The following is a 19,675-nucleotide window of genomic DNA, read 5'->3' as shown; positions in this document are numbered from 1 at the left end:
CATAAGGACCTAATTACAAATATACATTTGCAAATGTATAGTATATATAAAAGCAAGTACATATTCTGTGGTGTTAGTATCTTATAATAAATGTTGCATCCTGGTTTAATTTCCCTACTTTAATGGCTTCTAGCAGCCCATGCACTTGTATTGGAAAAAGTGAATTTAGAAAATGGATGAATTTGTCTATATATATCATGTTACTTATAAAGGATGATAGTTTCCTCAGCACGTCAGTGGGAAGTGCAATATATTAAAACAAAAAGAACACTACCGAATAGTAAAGAATATTTTATCACTTCATTTCACATCAAACACTGAACAAAACAAATATTTGGCTTTTCCAGGTATACCAGTTGTTTAAAACATTTAAAAGGTACAGTGCTTACTTGTTTCAACTCTAAGCATTGGGCTGATGATTTGAGATGCACCTCCTGCACGTGTGACTTTAAGAGCAAATAAATATGTGCTGCCAGGTGACAGTCCCGAAATGGTAAATCGTGTGGAATTAGATGGCAGCTTTCTCATAACTGGTCTATTGCCTACCAGTTCTGCATGATACTGAAGAAAATATTCAGAAAAATGTTCAGCCTTCAGCCAGCTTCGCAAGGAAAACCAAGAAATGGTGGCTTCTGTTTCTTTTACATCTTCCACATGAAGTTGAAAATCATCAGGCACTGAGGCAACTGAAAAATATAAAAAAGTCTTAAAATTAAAATTTATAGGACTATATATATTTAAATTTCCTAATATGTATATTTTATATATATTTTGTATATATATTTATTGTAAAGTTGACTAACTGAATAACTGACTCATACATCAACAAAAACACTATTTCTCATTTAGGATGGTACATCTAGGGCTGTAGGTAACTGCTAAGAAATAACATTTTGATATCATTATCTAGAGGTAAAACATCCCAAAACTGTAAAACAAAATAGATTTTCTCTTCCTGATAAACTTATATTGTATGTAACTGGGCAAGTCTGTAACTTGTTTTAGAAATATGATATACTAGGGGGATTTGCCCCCTGGTCACTTCACTCTCGCACACCCCCTCCATCCCTAAACCCCCCCACCCAGAGGTGACTCGTGTTGTGAAGGGGGGGCTGAACAAACACTAAGGAGATGCGGTTGGATCAGCTGCTGACTTGCTGCTGCTGCCAAAGCTGCATGTTCTGCTTAGGTCGTGCTGCATGTCGATCATTTAAAAGCCTGTACAGCAGCTGTCCTTTTGTCTCACTGCCTTGTCTTGCAGGTTATTAAAGTGTCTCCGAGAAAATCACGTATCGTCCCCATCCAAGCCTTCCAAGATTTTTTTCATAATAGAGAGACAACTTTGGTTTATCAATATGTATTTTTCAGTTATGCACAGTGGTGGTTTTTGATATGGGCGACATGGGCCGTTGCCCAGGGCGGCATCGTGATGGGGGCAGCATCTTGGGTATCGGCAAAAAAATTTATTTATTTTTTATTTATTTTTGAGCGCGTCCATGCTGCTCCGACATCATGCCAGTGTATTTTTGGGATTGCATGGGCACTGATCAGTTTTCTATTGCCAATTTGCTTGGAGTAAGGGCACCGTCCATTTGCGGGGTGCGCTTGCTGCTTGCAGAAAAGGGAGTTCAGGGGCGGGAAGGCGGGTTTATTCTCTGGCTGGGTGGCACGGCATCTAATAACCAGCTCACAAAACAAAACAAAATAAAAACAAACAAACACAAAAGCACCAGACATTATGATACAGACTTATAATTTGCACCGATGTGTTTTCGAAATTTTATCACACCCATATTTGAGGGAAGTGAGCGTGAGGGCCCTGGGTGCGCCTGCTTGCTGCTACTGCTGTGCTGAAGTCTCACACACAACCTGTCGAAAGGGTGTTTCCAAATAAAGCCCATTTCATTCATAATATTGTCAATCCAAGCCCATTATGTCACAATTAATTTTATTTGGGTTGTGCGAAATCACAGAAATCGTTAGATGGGCGCTTCTTACGCGAGCAGCATAGAGCAGAGTACAGCAAACAGGAAGAATAAATCCTCCTGTGTGAAGCTGACGCCAGGTCAATGCGTGTGCTCTCTCTATTCTTTATCACAGGTTAGTAAATTTGCCATATTTGGAGTGCACATTACAGGCTTTAAAACAGTAAAACATTGTCAATGAGATTTTGAACATGTTGATAAAATGATTTGAGTTAGTAAGAGTTTTGTTGTATGGATATATATACTAATGCAAATGACTCGCGTAGTGGAGAGTCGTAGGCGGGGAAAGTTAACCCGAAATAATAAACTGCCTGCAGCTCTGAGAGAAAAAGGTTTATGTACTTGTTAGTGACCTGGTGAAATGATCACTGGAGATGGTACTAAAGCGAAAATTCTTTACAATATAACAAAATATATTGGTGTTTTATAAATGTAAAATTTGATTTAAAAATTATGACCACAATGTAATGATCTATATTAATTTTTTTTTCATTAAAGACTTGTGTGTTGATCAGTGACAAAAAATGCCAAATTAAAACCACTACTGGTAGTGTTCATTCTCACCACATTCTCTGTGGTGTCACTGTCTTATAACAAATGCTGTATCCTGGTTTAATTTCCCTATTTTAATGGTTTCTAGTAGCCCATAAACTTGTAATGGAAAAAGTGAGTTTAGAAAATGGATGGATTAGTATATATATATATATATATATAGATAGATAGATAGATAGATAGATAGATAGATAGATAGATAGATAGATAGATAGATAGATAGATAGATTTGTACCTCAAAATCTCAAAAAATGATTTGACTGATTTAACTGAATGAAACTCAGTGACACAATAGAAAAAAAATTAGCTAACCCATTTTTTTTATATTTGTTAGTAATAATGTTTTAGCAAGTGGGTATTCTTAGGCACCACTTTTTTTTCCCATATCAGCATCACTGACCAAGTTGAGGTTGTAATCATGCAGAGAAATGGGGCTGCCACTTTACTCAAATTAACACTGCTACCAAAAGCAAAGTGGAAGGAAGAAGGTTCAGCTCAAAGAAGACATGCTTAGCAAGTTGAGTCATTGGATATATGCTGTACTCCCTACTCCATCAGCTTCTTCTTACTCCTCACCATACATTATAAAATACATAACAATTCGAAGTAGGAGGGATGTCTCCTATGGATTCTTGAGCACACTTATATACATATAGTTCGAACAGCGGGAGGGGGGATGTCGGGCAATTGTTGGTGAAATAAATGCAATATAGGGTGGTCCAGATCTAATTATGCAATTTTCATTACGCTATAACTTATTAAGTTTATTACATAGAAAATCACCCGAAAAATCCCGGACCATCGAGAAGTGTGCGAACTGAAGACATGAAGAATTGTCTTTGCGCCGAACTGGACTTGTCCTTGCATAAATCAAAGTCATCCAGACGATCTGGATCTGCATAATTAGATCTGGACCACCCTGTATTGTGGAGAACTAAGGCATCTCCATGTTGAAAAGTGGGAATCAGGTAAGCGCTGGTACTCTGCTGGTACTCTATATGGGCCCACTTCAAACCCTGGGTACAACACAAGCCGGGAGCAACAGTATATCTTGGTAAGTTTAAATGGTTGCACTGGTCAGTAAAGGGGTCCCCCACCAACAGAACACGGAGGAGGTGGACATAGTACATAGTTCACCATATTATTTCTTTTCATCTGATCTTTTCTGTGCAATGCTTAAAATGTTCAATTCATTCCTTTAAGCCACACAAATATGCAGCCTGTAAATGTCAATGTATTATTTAGTCAGTTAAACTTAGTCATGTTTCAGTGTATATTGCTTTTCATCTAAACACTACAAAACTTGCAATGGTACAAGATTACAAACCAAAGCGTTACATTCAAATCTGATGAAATTACCCTTTGTAATGGCACGAAAGTTTTACTAATAAGCAATTGTATACAGCATATTCCAGAGTAAGGAGCTACAGTGAACAAAGAATATTAGTCCCTGCTGAAACAAATTAACAAATATTGTACACAGAAAAGTGGTCAGTTAGTTAGATAGTACTTCTGATATATCCAATTCACCAACACCACACTAACCAGGGCCCATTTCCTTAGGGAATATCCTGGGCGAAGATGGGTAACAAAGCTAGTATAGATATAAAGCAATAACAAAATTCTGAATAAAAATCAATAACAAAATTCAAAAATCTGATGTAAATAAATGTATTTAAAATGTACATGTTTAAATCTGAACAACATACAACACTCAAAATCCTTTTTTTACTGTCATTCAAGTTTGTGTTTGTGCCAATTAAGTTGAAACTTTTTCAGTTTCAATTAAACAGACTTAAAGTGATGTTTCTTTAAGGGTATTTTTTATTTAATCTTTCAGTCAAAAGACATCCTCTTAGATGGATGGGTCAGTGGTAGTTGAGTGTGAGTATGTGTGCACAACATAAGTATCACAAACCTGCTTACTCCAGTTCAATGAGATGGCGGTTGGGATTAGGTAGGGTACTGCTCAAAAATAGACTTTATTCTGATCATTTACTGAAAAAAACAGGTTCAGAACATGGGCTGCAGCTTAATTAGTACAATTACAATAACATAGCAAGATAAGAAGATAACCCTATGATCCTTTAATTGCTTAAAGAATGATTTGCAATGCCAGGCTTGCTGTGATATACAGGTAAGTTATGAATAAACATGAACTCACCTTGACCTCAGTTTAGGTTTATGTAGTATCTGCACTGACAAAATATTACAAAAGCATTATTTGAATAAATTAACTTTTGAAAACATGTTGGCATTAGGTGTGTTGTTTTTGCAGCCTTATATATATTTTTATATTATATCTGAAAAACAAGATACATAAGAATCTGTACATTTTGGAACAGACAATTCAATTTAGGTACCTTGCTTATTCAGCTTAAATACAGAATGTCATGATATGTCAGGCAACCATTTAAAAGCCAAAGCACAGTTGTTTAAAAAGGAGACATAACAAATAATTAATGTAAATAGACATATATATTTACATTCATATTCACAAAGGAATGGTAAAGGGATATAACAAAAAAATTCGGTAAAGAAGTAGTTTGGTCCCGTTGCATTCATCTGCATAGCATAGCAGTCTGTCTCATTGCTTGGCAAAGAAGCAGACATCACATTCTTCAGATTATAAATAGTTCCATCTGTCCACTGCAGCACACCTTCCTCCTATAAAAATTAAATCATGCAGTTAAGAAAGATGCACATTTATTTATAACATGTTATAATCTTTGTATAACTGTTCAAAGATCCATCAAAATAATTCTGGCTTTTAGAGTTTTCTTGTAAATTGTTTAGCTGCCAGTAAACTGAACAGAATACAGTACTTGATTAAACATTTTAACTGTCTCATTACTAATTTCTAAATATCTGTCTGAATATTGTAACTATAGCAACATTATTTTACTAAAAAAGAAAGATGGCACTGTAGTACACTGAGTAGCAGTAGTATTCTTTACATTTTAATGGCAACCTTCCCCAGAGCAGTTCCTGTCTAGCACCCTGCTGCTACAAGGTACAGGTTCTACCCTGTCATGACATCATGACCCTTTAAGGAAAAGCAAATTCAGGAAATTATTTGATTACAGCAGTTTTAATTTTATCAGGTCAATACACTGTATATATACTTTGGGTATACCAGTTTCTTTAAGAAAAAATAATTTTGCTTATTTACTGTTTTTGGGAAGGCCCTGCAAAAAGAATTATTTTTACTTTCACAATCTTAATGCTGAGGCTGCAATATTCTTTAGCTTGTCAGCTTTATTGGTGTATGTTGTGAGACTTCATTGATAAATTATTTTCCCATGCTTGCTAACTTCCTAACCTGAAGTTACTGCCTATTATATTGTGTGAAAATACACGACTAATTAGTATCAATTTGATCTTGTGCTGGGTAATTAAATATTTGGTTTAGTTCTTTATTTTATTTTAGTTTTTGAACTTGAGCATAGATTTCGTTTTAAACAGTAGGAAAGAGTGAAATTAATGTCAAGTAAATTATGATATTTTGCATTACATGCAGTGGTTTCTCTATTTCTATCAACACCAAAGACTGATTTTTGACATCAAATATTTAGGATTCTGTACTGTCATGTCAAAGCTTAGAAAAAGTGTAAACTAACTTTAAAATATAATTTTACTTTGCTGTCTTAAAATCAATTTAGTATTTCCACTAACCTAAAAATTAGGTGTTTTTTGTTCACATATTTTTTTGTATACTTTTAATCTTGAATACAGCATAGTACATAACCTGCAAGACTGCAACTATGAGCTTGGTTCAGTCTCTGTGACAAATTAACTCTGTGACACAGAACAAATCACATAACCTGCCAATGTAATTATGTAAACAATTTTACTGTACCCTTCTATCATACAATCAGGCAAATTAATCAATGTAAACCTTAAACACAATCAAATCATGAACCTAAATAAACTGAGAAGGCATAAAAACAGTAACCTTTTTCATACAACAAAGATATTTTAATTTTACATTTAACACACATTTGGAAGAGGATATTTACATTTTAAGAATGGACTTCTGCTTCATGCGCGATTTGGAGGAGGAGTAACTAATTACTTAGACTCCGGATCAAATATAACTTGGTTGTTACAGGCAACTGGTTTGTCTTTAAATTGGTTGCAACATGCCTTGGAGTTTAACATATAACCCATCTATTAATCCATCTATTTCCTAAACTATCTTATTCTGTTAAGCAGTTGTGGATAGCCAGAGCCTACCTCAGCAGCAGAAATGCAAAGTAGGAAACAGCTCTGGATGGTACACCACCACACCACAGGGAAATCCTGAAATACAGCCCTGCTTCAAGCCAAAACTGATTCACCATTTATCATAATATTGTTGTCTTTGGGATGTAGGAGGAAAAATAGAATAGACATAAAATGCTAATTCCACACAGATAGTGATCTGACTAGAAATTGAACCAGGGTTCTATCAGTAAATTCAATTTATGCAGTTTAATTTATTCTTATTAAGTGCATTTCCTTTAAGAACCTGACACACTACAATACATAATGCTTACAAATACTGTTTGAAAAAAGAACTGCAACCCAAACACAAACCATAATGTCAACACTTATAGTATGGAATATGTATAAAATACACATACAGCATATATGAGGTACTAGTTAATAGAACATTATAAGATACGAACTAACATAGCTGAAATACACGGTGTTGCCCATGAGGAAAATAGTGTTTTTTCTTTTTTAATTGTCTGAGAAAAATATAATAAAAAAAACAACTTTAAAAATAAAAATAAATTAACAAACAATGAAGACTCACTAATGTGCTTGTGTTGCAGCCTTGTATGTTACAATCCAGCTGACGCTCAGAACCGGCCAACTTTATTTAATTTCAAAAACAACAGGGGCGCGGTGGTGCTCAAACATAAAGAATGCTGGCAGTCACCTCCAATTTGCCCTCTGGTGGTCGTTCCGAGTGTCAACTGGATGATAACATGCATACAAGACTGCAAGATCACCCCCCACCCTACCCAGAAGGGGGTGGGTTAGGGTTTATTTCACCCTACAGTATTTTTAGTCGACCAATGAGAAACGTGTACTAAGTTTCATGAAAATCGCTCCAGCCGTTTGAAAGTGATGCTGGAACATACATACATACACACACACATACACTCTATATATATATAGATTGGATATCAAGTAATGTTTCATATGTACATCCTCTCAACCTTTTTAAAACTGGTAAAAAGAAATCTACAGTTGCTGCACACAGTTGAATAAAAGAAAAACAATATAAAAATAAAAACCTAATAAAAATAATCCCTTCCAGGTGATAGACAGTGGGGTTCTCATGTTTATGCATTAGAGTCAGAGATGTTTGCTATGGACTGGAGGGATTAAATAATGTTTCTTCACGCAGTGCCGAGATTTGATACATGATGGAAATGATTTAGATCTGGATTCCACAAACTTTAAATGTGTTTGCCTTTGTAAAGAAATACTTTATTGCCATAACAACATTAGTTTCATATAATTTTGGTGAAAAAAAACCAATATAAACATGCAAACATAAGAATAATAGTTATCTTTCCTATAATAGCCTATAATAGCCCTTGCAATTAATTATAATTAATAGCCCATTCATCTATATATATACAGTATAATTCACTAAGGGCATGCAAGACAGTGAGTGCAAGACAGAGAGCCACGCCCGCCAACTCACAGAGCCCCGCCCACCAACTCTAAGACCATAGAATACGCACGACAGAGCCCCGCCCACCAACTTTAACCCTCCTCCCGCGTCATGGGATACGTGCAACAGTGCCCCACCTGCCAACTCTTAACTCTCCTGCCGCGTCCACCCTCGCTCTCAAAGCATGCATACTGCCTGCTCATGTGCCCGCACGGAACACCTCACCAACCACAGCCTCAGTCGCTTTCGTCTCTGCTACAGTCCATATGAACCTCAGAGCCACATTGACTTTTTATTGTTCTTTTCGATACCAGCTGCTTTTCTATATATATAATCGACCAAGTCGCCCGACCATGGGGTACGCACGACAGAGCCCCGCCCGCCATCTCTAATCTTCCTTCCGCGTCCACCGTCACTCTCGAGGCTAAAGAGAAGGCTAAATCAAACAGCAATAATTAGCAAACAAACAAAGATAACTGGCATTAACAGTGCAAAATTCACAATTGGTATGCCAGTTTGAAAAGATAAGTTTTGAGGGTAGTTTTAAAATGTGTTATTGAATCGAGTTGATGTATATGAGAGAGAAGAGAATTCCCAAGTTGAGGAGCACTATGAGAGACGCTCGAGCTCCCATAGCACTGAGTCTGACGTGTGGTACAGAAAGTAGAGCTGCAGATGAGAATCTGAGTGAGCGAGAGGAGTGTCAGTCTGTAGGAGATCAGTGAGGCTGTGGAGAGCTTTAAATGTTAAGAGTGGTATTTAGTATTGTATTCTGTAGTTAACAGGGAGCCAGTGAAGTTGAGAGAGTAGGTTTAATATGTTCTGTGGATTTAGAACTGCAGGTTATTATCCTGGCAGCAGAATTTTTAATAAATTGTAAGCGATGGATACGTTTTTGTGGGATGACAGATAGAACAGCATTACAGTAATCTATACGTGAGGTGACTCGGGCATTAACCAAGAACAGGATGAAGTCTAGAAATGTTTCGGTGATGGAAGAAAGAAGTCCGAGAAATGTTACTTATACAGGAAGAATTATTTAATAATAATAATAATTATTATTATTATTTAATAATTGTCATTATTAATGTATAAATGGATATAAATAATTGTATGTAAACGATTCAACAAAATCTTGTATTGTATGTAAACGATACTGTTTAAAACGTTATTGTTTTTTCATAAGAAAGCCCAGTTTCCACGTCTACCTGTATTAGTTTAAATGGCACTTTTACCACTCGCAATAGTGCGGACTTATTGTGTCGACTGGGCAACACAGTGAATGCGGCGTCTATCTATATATGTCTATGTTTTCCGTAGCCTACTACAGGAAGGTACTCTCTCGACCATTGGCTTTGGTTTCGCTCCTTGCTATTTTCATTATACTGCAACAGTGGTTTCCTAAGCCTTTGTTATACTGAATTCCCTTTTCACCGTTTTCTGTTCCTATTCTTACACCCCGTATGCTACGGCGGGCTTCAGCTAGTTAATTATATTGTTGACAACTCAAGATATTAAGTTCCTGAATCTCACAGTTAGAGGAATCACAGTACATTTATAAAATCTGGTAGACCTGATCTTGCTCAACTTAAGGATTTTACTTGAAATAAGGAAAGTGAAAAGAGAGTGACAGAGGTGTGACAGGTAAGAAAAAATCTTAATAGCATTATGTTTCCAGAGCAGGGGAGTGGTGAACAATGATTTTATAAGCAATCACACTACCTTTGATAGATGTTTCCTGCCCTTTTCCCTAACTTTGATTCAGAAGATTAAAACAATTTCAGTAATGAACCTTGGGAAAATGGTAACTAATTCTTATAACATTCTGAACTTATTTAACTGCCTCAAATAGAACAGTTTCTAATAAGATTTCTTTACCATAATGTGCTGGTCTTGGTCATGTTAGAGTCATATAAATGTTAGTGCCAAGGAATGTATGCAGTCACATGGACAATGGAGGCAAACTCTCTTGGCCAATAAAAGGGTATACATTTGATGATAAGATTTTCATAGATTTCATAGCACAGAGAAACTGGTGTAGATAGATAGATAGATAGATAGATAGATAGATAGATAGATAGATAGATAGATAGATAGATAGATAGATAGATAGATAGATAGATAGATAGATAGATAGATCATAGTGTGATCTCCTCAGTCTGTCAGTGGAGCAGGACAGCGACAGAAGCTGCTCCTGTGTCTGGAGATGATCCTGTTCAGTGAAATAGTGCTTCCATTGACCTTAGCCAGTCGCAAGAAACATTTTACTTCTAAGTATTTAAAACCGTGTTTGTTAAATTGTGTGTTATGACCCAAATAAGGTTGTGGATGTTTTTGTGATGGGTTGACACGTGCTTGTGCAGAAAACAAGGTTATTATAGTTAACCAAAACTAAAATCATAACTGAAACTATTATTAAAAAAACATTTTTGTAAACTGAAATAAAATTATTAAAACCGAAATGAAAAACTAAAGCTAAGTGAAACTATTAAAGTAGCTGGAAAGACTGAAATAAAATAATAATTTACTAAAATATTTTCAGCTTTCATTTTTGAATGAATATTCTTGAGTTAGTCTTTAACCCTTGTAACTTTTAACTCTAAAACAGAAAGTTTTCCACTATGAGCTGTCCGTACATATTCATCCAGTGAACGGCGGTGGCTGGTGACAGTGGGCGGCTGTTCACATAGATTTGTGGTGACAGAGCAAGCTGAATGCGGTGTGTAAAGCGTGTGAAATAGAAAGCGATTTGTCACCTTTCTTTGCGCTTGTTATATATCAAGATGTAATTCAAATGGGTGAAATCAGAAAAATCACGAGTGAGTAACGTTTCAGTTTATTTCTCAGGTGACTGCTTTTTGTTGACACCAATTCACCTGCGACTTCGCACAGGAGAAATTGTCTTTACTTTCTTATATACGAAGTATAGAGAAAGTATAGTAATCAGGAAAACACTCAACCTCAACATTTTGATGAATCTTGACGTTATAGACCTCCCAGAGTCTAAAAAATACCGTTTTTTGGAATTGTGTGTGTGTGGGAGTGTGTGTGTAATCACGATAGCTCAAAAACTCAACTAGATAGACGGATGAAATTCGGCATGTGGTTGTTACACCACAATTGTAGATCTGTATTAACTTTTGGGTTAAATCCTTCACCCGGAAGTGGTACTTTACCTGAACACATACTCGATTTTTTTTTATTCATGCATCCGAGTCCGATTTATTCAACTTTACTTTTATAATAATTGTTCAATATATTATTAATTTGATTTGATTTTGATGGTTCCTTAACGTACATAATATAAAAGTATAATCATTGTCTTGCAGTTTACTCCTCAAATATCCATCCCCATATCTGAGTATACAAAAAAGTCTAAGGGAGACCACTCCCGCTTTTTAAAATAAAACGGCACTGATTGAGAGACTGACTAGGTCATCATACAAGATCAGCATATTTTTGCTGGCCAATCACTTTTGCTTTAAAAACACCGTTTAACAATGAAGCGATACCAACAAAGATAGGTAAGCGAACAGAGTCTGCCAAGAGATGAAAAACTAAACATACTAATGGGTTTTTGTATTTATTCTATATTTATTAATTTATCTTTTTTAGTTCATATTCACAACTCAAAATACCTGATATTGTGAAAGTAATCCATTAGCAGAATTATATTTTAAAATGTGTCTCCCTTTTTTCAATGTTTTTCTCTCTCTCTCAGAATAGATATTCTTTTTGTTCTTAACATCAGCCTTATCATACATATTGCATACCAGGGATTTTTCCTGCCTTACATCCAAACCTGCTGGTGAAGGCTCCAGGTTTCCTGCGATCCTGCTCTGGATAAATAGGTTTAGATAATGTATATATTGTTCTTAATCTCAGATGCTGTCTCTGTCGTTTTATGCCTGTCTGTACTCCATTTACCTGCTCTTGCTCTGCTCACTATGGGTTTACTGTCCTTTATGTTGGGTTATTCAAGTCTCTCTGCCCCTAACCTTGATACTACATGCTTGCTTTTCTTTGTTTCCCTCAATACAGCTAGGTGGGGTCAGCACACTGATTCAAATCGAAGAGCCCTGTTCTTCCTAAACCCCCGTGATTTTCATGAGAAAATATTTAAAAAATTAGAAAATTGTGTAAAATTGTTCATATTCAGTATCTCGTTTTGATTATGCTTGTTTTTATCAGACAAAAATAAAACCAGATAGTAAACCATGTAGTGTAGTAAGCTTCCACTAACATTAAACGCATATCCAAATCTGTTAAGTGTACAGTTCTGTCTGATTGTCACACAAAACTAAACTCCATAGGCGCTCCATGCCATAATTACTAAAACTAAAACTGAAACTAATAGATATAGAAATAAAATAGAAATGTATTTGTGAAATAAAAACTAAACTAAAACTAAAAATACATTCAAACTCAAATTCTGTGTTGAGTGATATACTACCCACTATTTAGCATACTTTATTCATATTGTGGCAGTGTGTGAAACAAAGCTGTTGATGTATCACACAAAACTTTAGTTCCTGTGTTATGAGAATATAAAAAGTATTGTTCACCTACCATTTCACATTCTAATAAACAATCAAACTGAGAGGACTAACAGTAAAGAAATAAATAAGAAAAGGCGTTAGAGGAAGAAATGACACCGAAAAGCATGTGAGGTGAAGAGACTGTGGCGCTAGACTCAAATATCAAAATTAAAATAACAGGGTGGAAATATATAATAAATGACTGTGCTGTATGCTAAATGCAGTTCACTTGCCATGAACAACTGGTCAGTGCTTTATCACATGCAAGCCATTACAGCATACATTGAATTTAAACCTGTAAAAGAGTAGTTTAACATGCCACAGTAATGATCACCTGATACACATACCACAGTAATGATCACCTGATACACATGCCACAGTATGTACAGTTTAGATACTAGGTTATTTAGGTACTGGATTATTGGCTTCATCATAGTTATTGTATTGTTATTAGTGAAATGTAGGTATTTCATAATGAGTGAAAAATGACACTCACTCAAAATTTTACCAAAAATGGTGTTTGCAACAAACAGTTTGTGGACCAGTACCATCTCTGGACTGGTTTACCCACCTTCTTTTTCTTTCTGCTTCTCCCGTTAAGGGTTGCCACAGCGGATCATCTTTTTCCATATGCTTTGCAACATCAGGAGACCAAAACCATGATATATATCATCTGCAGCAACAAGCAATGAGCAAATGCTTTACTGTGACTATTTGATCCATTAGATGGCAGTAGAACACTGTCCTGAGAGTTATTCAGGTGTAACAGTTTGTAAAGGGGATAATTACACATCATCTTGAGTGTGACTCGGGAATAACCATTTCTGCACACTCATGGTTAATACCAAGGAGGATAATTGGTGCCATGAGTCAAGTGGCTAAGTTAAGTGACTTTTCATATTATCCTTTCATAATCCTCATATTCTCATGTCACACTTGAAGAATTTTTTTCTCTCAAGTTTACTAAAACTTACACCAAATATTTCCACTGGCAGTGCTATACTTCGGGAATCTGTTCCCTGTTTTAAATGATAATTATTGTTTTGAGTTCAAGAACTATGTGCTCCCTTTGTGCCATCTGTAGGTTCTCCAAAAGTACATATGGGTTTCTTTTGAATGCTCTGGTTTCCACTCCAAAGACATGCAGGTTAGGTGAATTAGCATTAGCTAAAGTGGCCAATTTGTCCTCTGATGGACTGGTGCTCAGTACAGGGATTGTTCCTGCCTGGTGTCCATTGCTTACTGGGATAGGCTCCATCAATGCATGTGACCCTGCCTCGAATAACAAGGTTTAGAAAGTGGATGGATGGAATATTGTTTTAACAATACTGTACATTTGTCTCCCACATTTTCCTTTTAGTAATATTTATATGAGAAATATGATTGAAAGGAAACAAAAATCTTTAGTTTTTTTTTATTATATGGCTATTGGTATTTGTCTCTTTATTATTGTGCTGTTACTATGATCATATTTATCTTCCTGAGTTCCAGTACTGTACTGATTTTCAAATTTGGGTCCTCAGATTAAAAAGTTTTAGAGCTCCTGATTTAGTATAAATAATCACTTTATCAAGCAAGAGAATGTGTACACAGAGTATATGCATGACATGATCTCACATGACATTCGTCACAATATATGACAAAAATACATATTTTGTTTCTCTGCCTATCTCTCTCTCACTCACAGTTAATCTATTTAATTAATTTTACTTATATAACTTTTTGTTATTCTTTACCAGTTTTCATTGGACATGTTATTAAATGTTTTCTGCTAGTAAAAATTAAATGTGAGTACTTCAAAAATAACAGAACAATATGAAAATGGAGCCAAGTAATGGATAATTGCAGGTGTATCTAAGAAGTATTATTATTATTATTGTTTTCATTCTGACATCATCCTCACATAATAAACAACAAGCAATTTTTGTGAGCATGAGGTTTTCACTACAGTGTAAGGAGAATGAGCATGTTCCATCAACACTGCATAGAAGTTGGACTATCCTAAATAGATACAGGAATATTACATGATAAACTACCTCATTCCTAGCATAACTACTATTTATAGTACATCTTACCCCTGGACATTCTATAGTTTGTTAGACATGCCTATGTTGATGTTTTCATAATTAACAACCACAACCATCCTTTCCCATTCCACAAATTGGCTATTCACTCACAACTATTTCACCAAAGGTTTTCTCACATTTAATGTGTTAGTAAAAATGTTCCTTGCATTTTGCTGGTGTCAAGTGTAAAATGTTTAAATTTACATACGTATTATTCATCATCATTAAATGAATCCTGACAAGATGTTCCTTCTTATTTTAGTGTTTAGTAGATACAGAAAGAACACTTTGATTTTAATGGAGTACATAATCTCTCCTTAAACTTGATACACCTTTGAATCTAACTGCAGAAGTGCCAATGGATAAAACTTTCAAAGTTTGTCTAGAGCTGAAATACTTTTTGGCTTGACTCCATTGTTTCAAACAGACACTTTATTCTGTAAACCCTCTTTTAACCTTTTTTTGTGTTAAGTATCTTTGTTCCCTAACATTTACAAATGTTCCAGGAAAGATTAGAATCAGAACACACCCTTGATACTACTAGCGAAAAGCAGAAGCTGGTGCTGACATTTAAAGGGATATTCCATCTATCTAAAGCAAGTAAAGGTAGCTAAGCTACAAATTTTTCAGGACTGAAGTAGTTTGCCACTGAAACCTGCTTTCAATAACAGGATATATACATACATATACTGTATCCAGAAATGAAAATTTTTCAACAAAATAATAGTTTTAAACAGCTACATAAAATTGTCAAAGCAATGAGAGAAACACTATAAGAAAAACCATGTCACACATTTAAATTTGCACATGGCATAGCCTTGGTAGGTCACTCATAAAGATGAGTAGGTGCAAAACTAAACCCTCCTCCATTATGGAAGATGTCACTCATCCTGCACATGGTCTTTTTGCCCCCTCCCAGCAGGAAGCTTACAGGCTAGCACTACCAGGTTGAGAAACAGCTTCTTCTTGGATGCTATTAGACTAATGAGTACAGCATCACTAAATCTGATTGCACACTGTGTGTGACTTACGCTACATTTTGCATTTATGGTTTCAGTAGTCTCATGAACTATACAATCTGCTGCTATCTTTTTTTCTTTTGGCAAAATACAGTGCATGCTCCAATAATATTCTTTACCTACAGTTATCTTACTCTATTTTATGTATTAATGTTATTTCATTCTATTTTATTGTGTTACCAAATCCGTTACTAGGGTGGTCTATTCTCGCACCTTAAGATTACCACACATATAGATACACATAAACTTAGGCAGACTGTAGACTGTAGAATTATTAGTCACCCTGCAATATTCTACTTAGAGCCCCTTCACACTCACACATAGACATCCTTAAAAAGATGAAGAATATGTCTCACAATATTCTATAGGAGTTTTTACTTACATAAATATCCTTAATTAAACAATGTAGTCTTAATATACAGTATCTCACAATATTCTATAGGAGTCTCTACTTAAGAACTTACTTATCACCAGCAGTGACAAATATACGGGTTTCATCACGACAAAATTAAAAGTGCAACTCTTTTGGTTATGCCACTTACCAATCAAACAATACGCCCTGCTTTTACCATAGTTGCCTCTTCTTTTGAGGTGCGGCCTCTTAGACTTGATAAGCCCTATGGGCATGTTATATGGCTGCCCATCATACAGGTAACTTAGTTTTCAATGTATTATTTCAATCATCCTAGGTATACAGACAATGTATAGAAATTTAAAAGCAATGTGGTATTTAGTAAACGAATAAAGACACCAAATAGAACAAGATATAATAGAAAATAAGATTGATAGTAAAGTCTGGATATCCTGTATATAGTCTTTAGAAAAAGATTATGAAACAATTACAGAAATCAAAGATGAATGTTCCTGGAAATCTGTACATGCAAAATTAAAGTACTACTTTGAAAATAAACTATTAGATAACATTTTATAAAACGGAATAAAATATTGTAAATATCAGAAAGAATATGTTTTGACATCAAAAAAATGCCTTAAATATTAATATCAGGATACTTTTTAAACTGTGTGTTTTGATACCCCCCCAACCAAGTCTGAAATCTCTCTTTTTTCCTACATTTTAGGTGAAATCCCCCATTGCAAAAATGAATTTCACGCCTTATACATAGCAGAATGTTACCTGTTTATTGCATATTTATGGTTCAGTTGTGTTCTCTTGCCATATGCAAGACACATAGTGACAAAAAAGAAAAAAACAAACCACTGAAGAAATTAATATAAAACCAAACAGTACAGAGCGAGCCTATTTAAACGGTGGCCCGCGGGCCACATGTGGCCCAGAAGCAACCTGTGAGCGCCCCAGCCCTTGGTCCTGCCAAAGACTGAGAGAAAAAACATGAAAAACACAATTTGCAAGTCTTCAGAAATTCCTACATAAATTCCTGCTGCCTATCAACATTTAACCCACAATGCATCGTGTTGTTGTGTGGCTAGAACTGGTGGCAGTAGTCTATGATGCTGTGATGACCTGTTGATTAAGACACACAGGATCTGCTTCTCTGGGGTAATCTTCAAAATGCCAAAAGGCTTTTTATATGGTGTGCCGCACTATAAACTTTTCTTACCATGTCTCTTATTTTTCTATTCTTCATTATGTGAAACACTTTGAGCTACATTTTTTGTATGAAAATGTGCTATATAAATAAATGTTGTTGTTGTTGTACCCTACCGCTCCTTGTCTGGGTCACAAGGACACCTCCAAAAACAAAAAACAAAAAAGGTAGCCTTCTGCTTTTCTGCCTCTTCCTGCTCTTTTACCATTCACTCCCCTCTCACCCTGATCCTGTCACCCAGCTCTCTGTAGGGAGGACTTGTTTGAAAATCTGGCCCAACTGAATTTGTGACTGAATTGCCCTGGTGTAGAGGGTCTGTCAGATATAAAGCCATAACATTAGCAGCCTTAGGCCATCCTGAATGTGTGAAATAATCACTGAAGATTCACAAATAAACTATATGTAAAAGGGGCTTTTGGATAGACTACAGCATTAAAACAACCATCATATAGATCACTGTCATTGATATCAAACATATACTGGTAAAATTAATTACACAATATGTAATTAGTAGTTGCAGATCACAGATTAAACCAGACAAAGGAAAGTTCACATTTTCACATTTCAATTTACTATAGAGGAAATTTAGTACATATACAGTACATGTTGTAGGAGGAATACGGGATGGACAGACATCCCATCAGAAAGTCGGTAAGGAGGCCACAAGAATACAGAAAAGGACAGGAGAAAAGGGAAGGACAGAGAAAGAATGTCGCAGACGGATATCAAGTTCCACCAGGCACTAGATGGCAGCAGCCCTCCATGACTGTACCCATTCGGGAACCAGCAGAGAATGCTGGGAGATGTAGTTCAGCAATACAGCCCTGCTGGGGACCATGGGTGCCACAAGAGGGTGCTGTAGGGAGATGCGCTTCCCACTTTATGGGACTTCTGTATGACCTGGAAATACTTCCATCGGGCAGTGCGGTGGTGAAGGGAGAGGTGACTGAGAGAATATTTGTATAGAGACAAGACCTGTGTTTGTGCTTTCTGCTTGTGCTACTTTGTGAAGGTACTTTTTTGGATATTGAAGCCATCCATTATTTGAACCCGGGACTTTGTATGTGTTTGTGTTGGGGTTCACTGATGGTCCGGTTCCATCACAATGCTTAGGCCAGAACTTTATTTCTTTATGAGGAGATGTAAATGCCTACTACTCATTTGATTTACATTTGTGATCTTTTAAATAGGTACATGTTTGAATTAATGTCTATGTAAGTGTTTTAATATTGTTAAAAATCTGCATTTTTAATCTTTACATATAGTTTTTGCAAACTGGACATAAATGCTGCTCATGTACTTTAGTTACTGTGCTTAATCCATCTGGGGTCTCTTGTGATGACATTTTACAATATTTTATTAGTAAAATTACTGATATCAGACCTAACATTGTGCCTGTTGCTTAGGATCTGCCGGTGGGCGTCATTCACTCCACTGTACTTCATTAGTTTCAGTCAGCCAATTTTTTTCAGACCTGACGAAAATTTGTGAGTTGTATGAAGCCATCTTTTTGTCCTCTTAATTGTATGCCTGCTCAATTCTTTAAAGGAGTGTTTGATATAATCAGTCCTAATCTGCTGTCAGTTGTTAACAGCTCAGTGCAGATGCAGACTGTTCCTACGTGCTTTAAGCATGCAGTAATTGAACCCCTGTTAAAAAAGGCAAACCTTAATCCCTTGGTTCCTAGTAGCTTCTGTCTCATTTCCAAATTAACATTTCTCGCTAAAGTTTTGGAGAAAGATGTGGGTACAATACAGGCTTTTTTGGAGTACAACAATATTCTTGACTTCAGTTGGTATTCAGAACATTACACAGCACAGAATTTGTGCTGCTAAGAGTGATGAACGATCTGCTGCTGGCAGCTGATTCGGGGAAGTGCTCAGTGCTAATTTTATTATATTTGAGTACTGCATATGACACTGTTGATTATTACATTTTGATTAACAGGCTTGAATGGTGGGTTGGTATTCAGGTACTGCTCTTAAGTGGTTTGCGGATTACCTCAAAGGCAGAATGTTTTCTGTATATGTGGGTAGTTCAACATCTCCTACTGCTTTGGTAACCTGTGGGATACCCCAGGGGTCTGTTGTAGGTCCAGTCCTCTTCTCTTTATATATATATTACCATTCTGCTCTATACTAAACAAGCATAACATTCCGTATCATTGTTATACTGATGATACCCAAATTTACTTCCCGTTGCAACTGGGTGAATGGAGTCTGTGAGAGAATTTTTCAACTGCTGAGATGATACAATTAACTTCCTACAGTTAA

The 19,675-nt window shown here is 35.9% G+C and overlaps 1 protein-coding gene across 1 annotated transcript in view; it reads right to left on the bottom strand.

The window, feature by feature from the left end:
• Positions 1-364: 364 nt before the first annotated feature.
• The window catches only part of LOC120534274, a 58,660-nt gene continuing 39,349 nt past the window's right edge, over positions 365-19,675 (bottom strand). The window contains exons 7-8 of the mRNA XM_039761746.1: positions 5,024-5,204; positions 365-686 (exon numbers count right to left, since the gene is read on the bottom strand). Coding sequence (XP_039617680.1) covers positions 370-686; positions 5,024-5,204 — 498 coding nt within the window. The 3' untranslated portion in view covers positions 365-369. The remainder of the gene's footprint in view (positions 687-5,023; positions 5,205-19,675) is intronic.

This window comes from Polypterus senegalus, chromosome 8 (assembly GCF_016835505.1).
Source record: "Polypterus senegalus isolate Bchr_013 chromosome 8, ASM1683550v1, whole genome shotgun sequence".
Lineage (NCBI taxonomy): Eukaryota > Metazoa > Chordata > Cladistia > Polypteriformes > Polypteridae > Polypterus > Polypterus senegalus.
The sequence above is the reverse complement of the archived record's forward strand: the minus strand, read 5'-3'. Positions and strand labels throughout refer to the sequence as shown.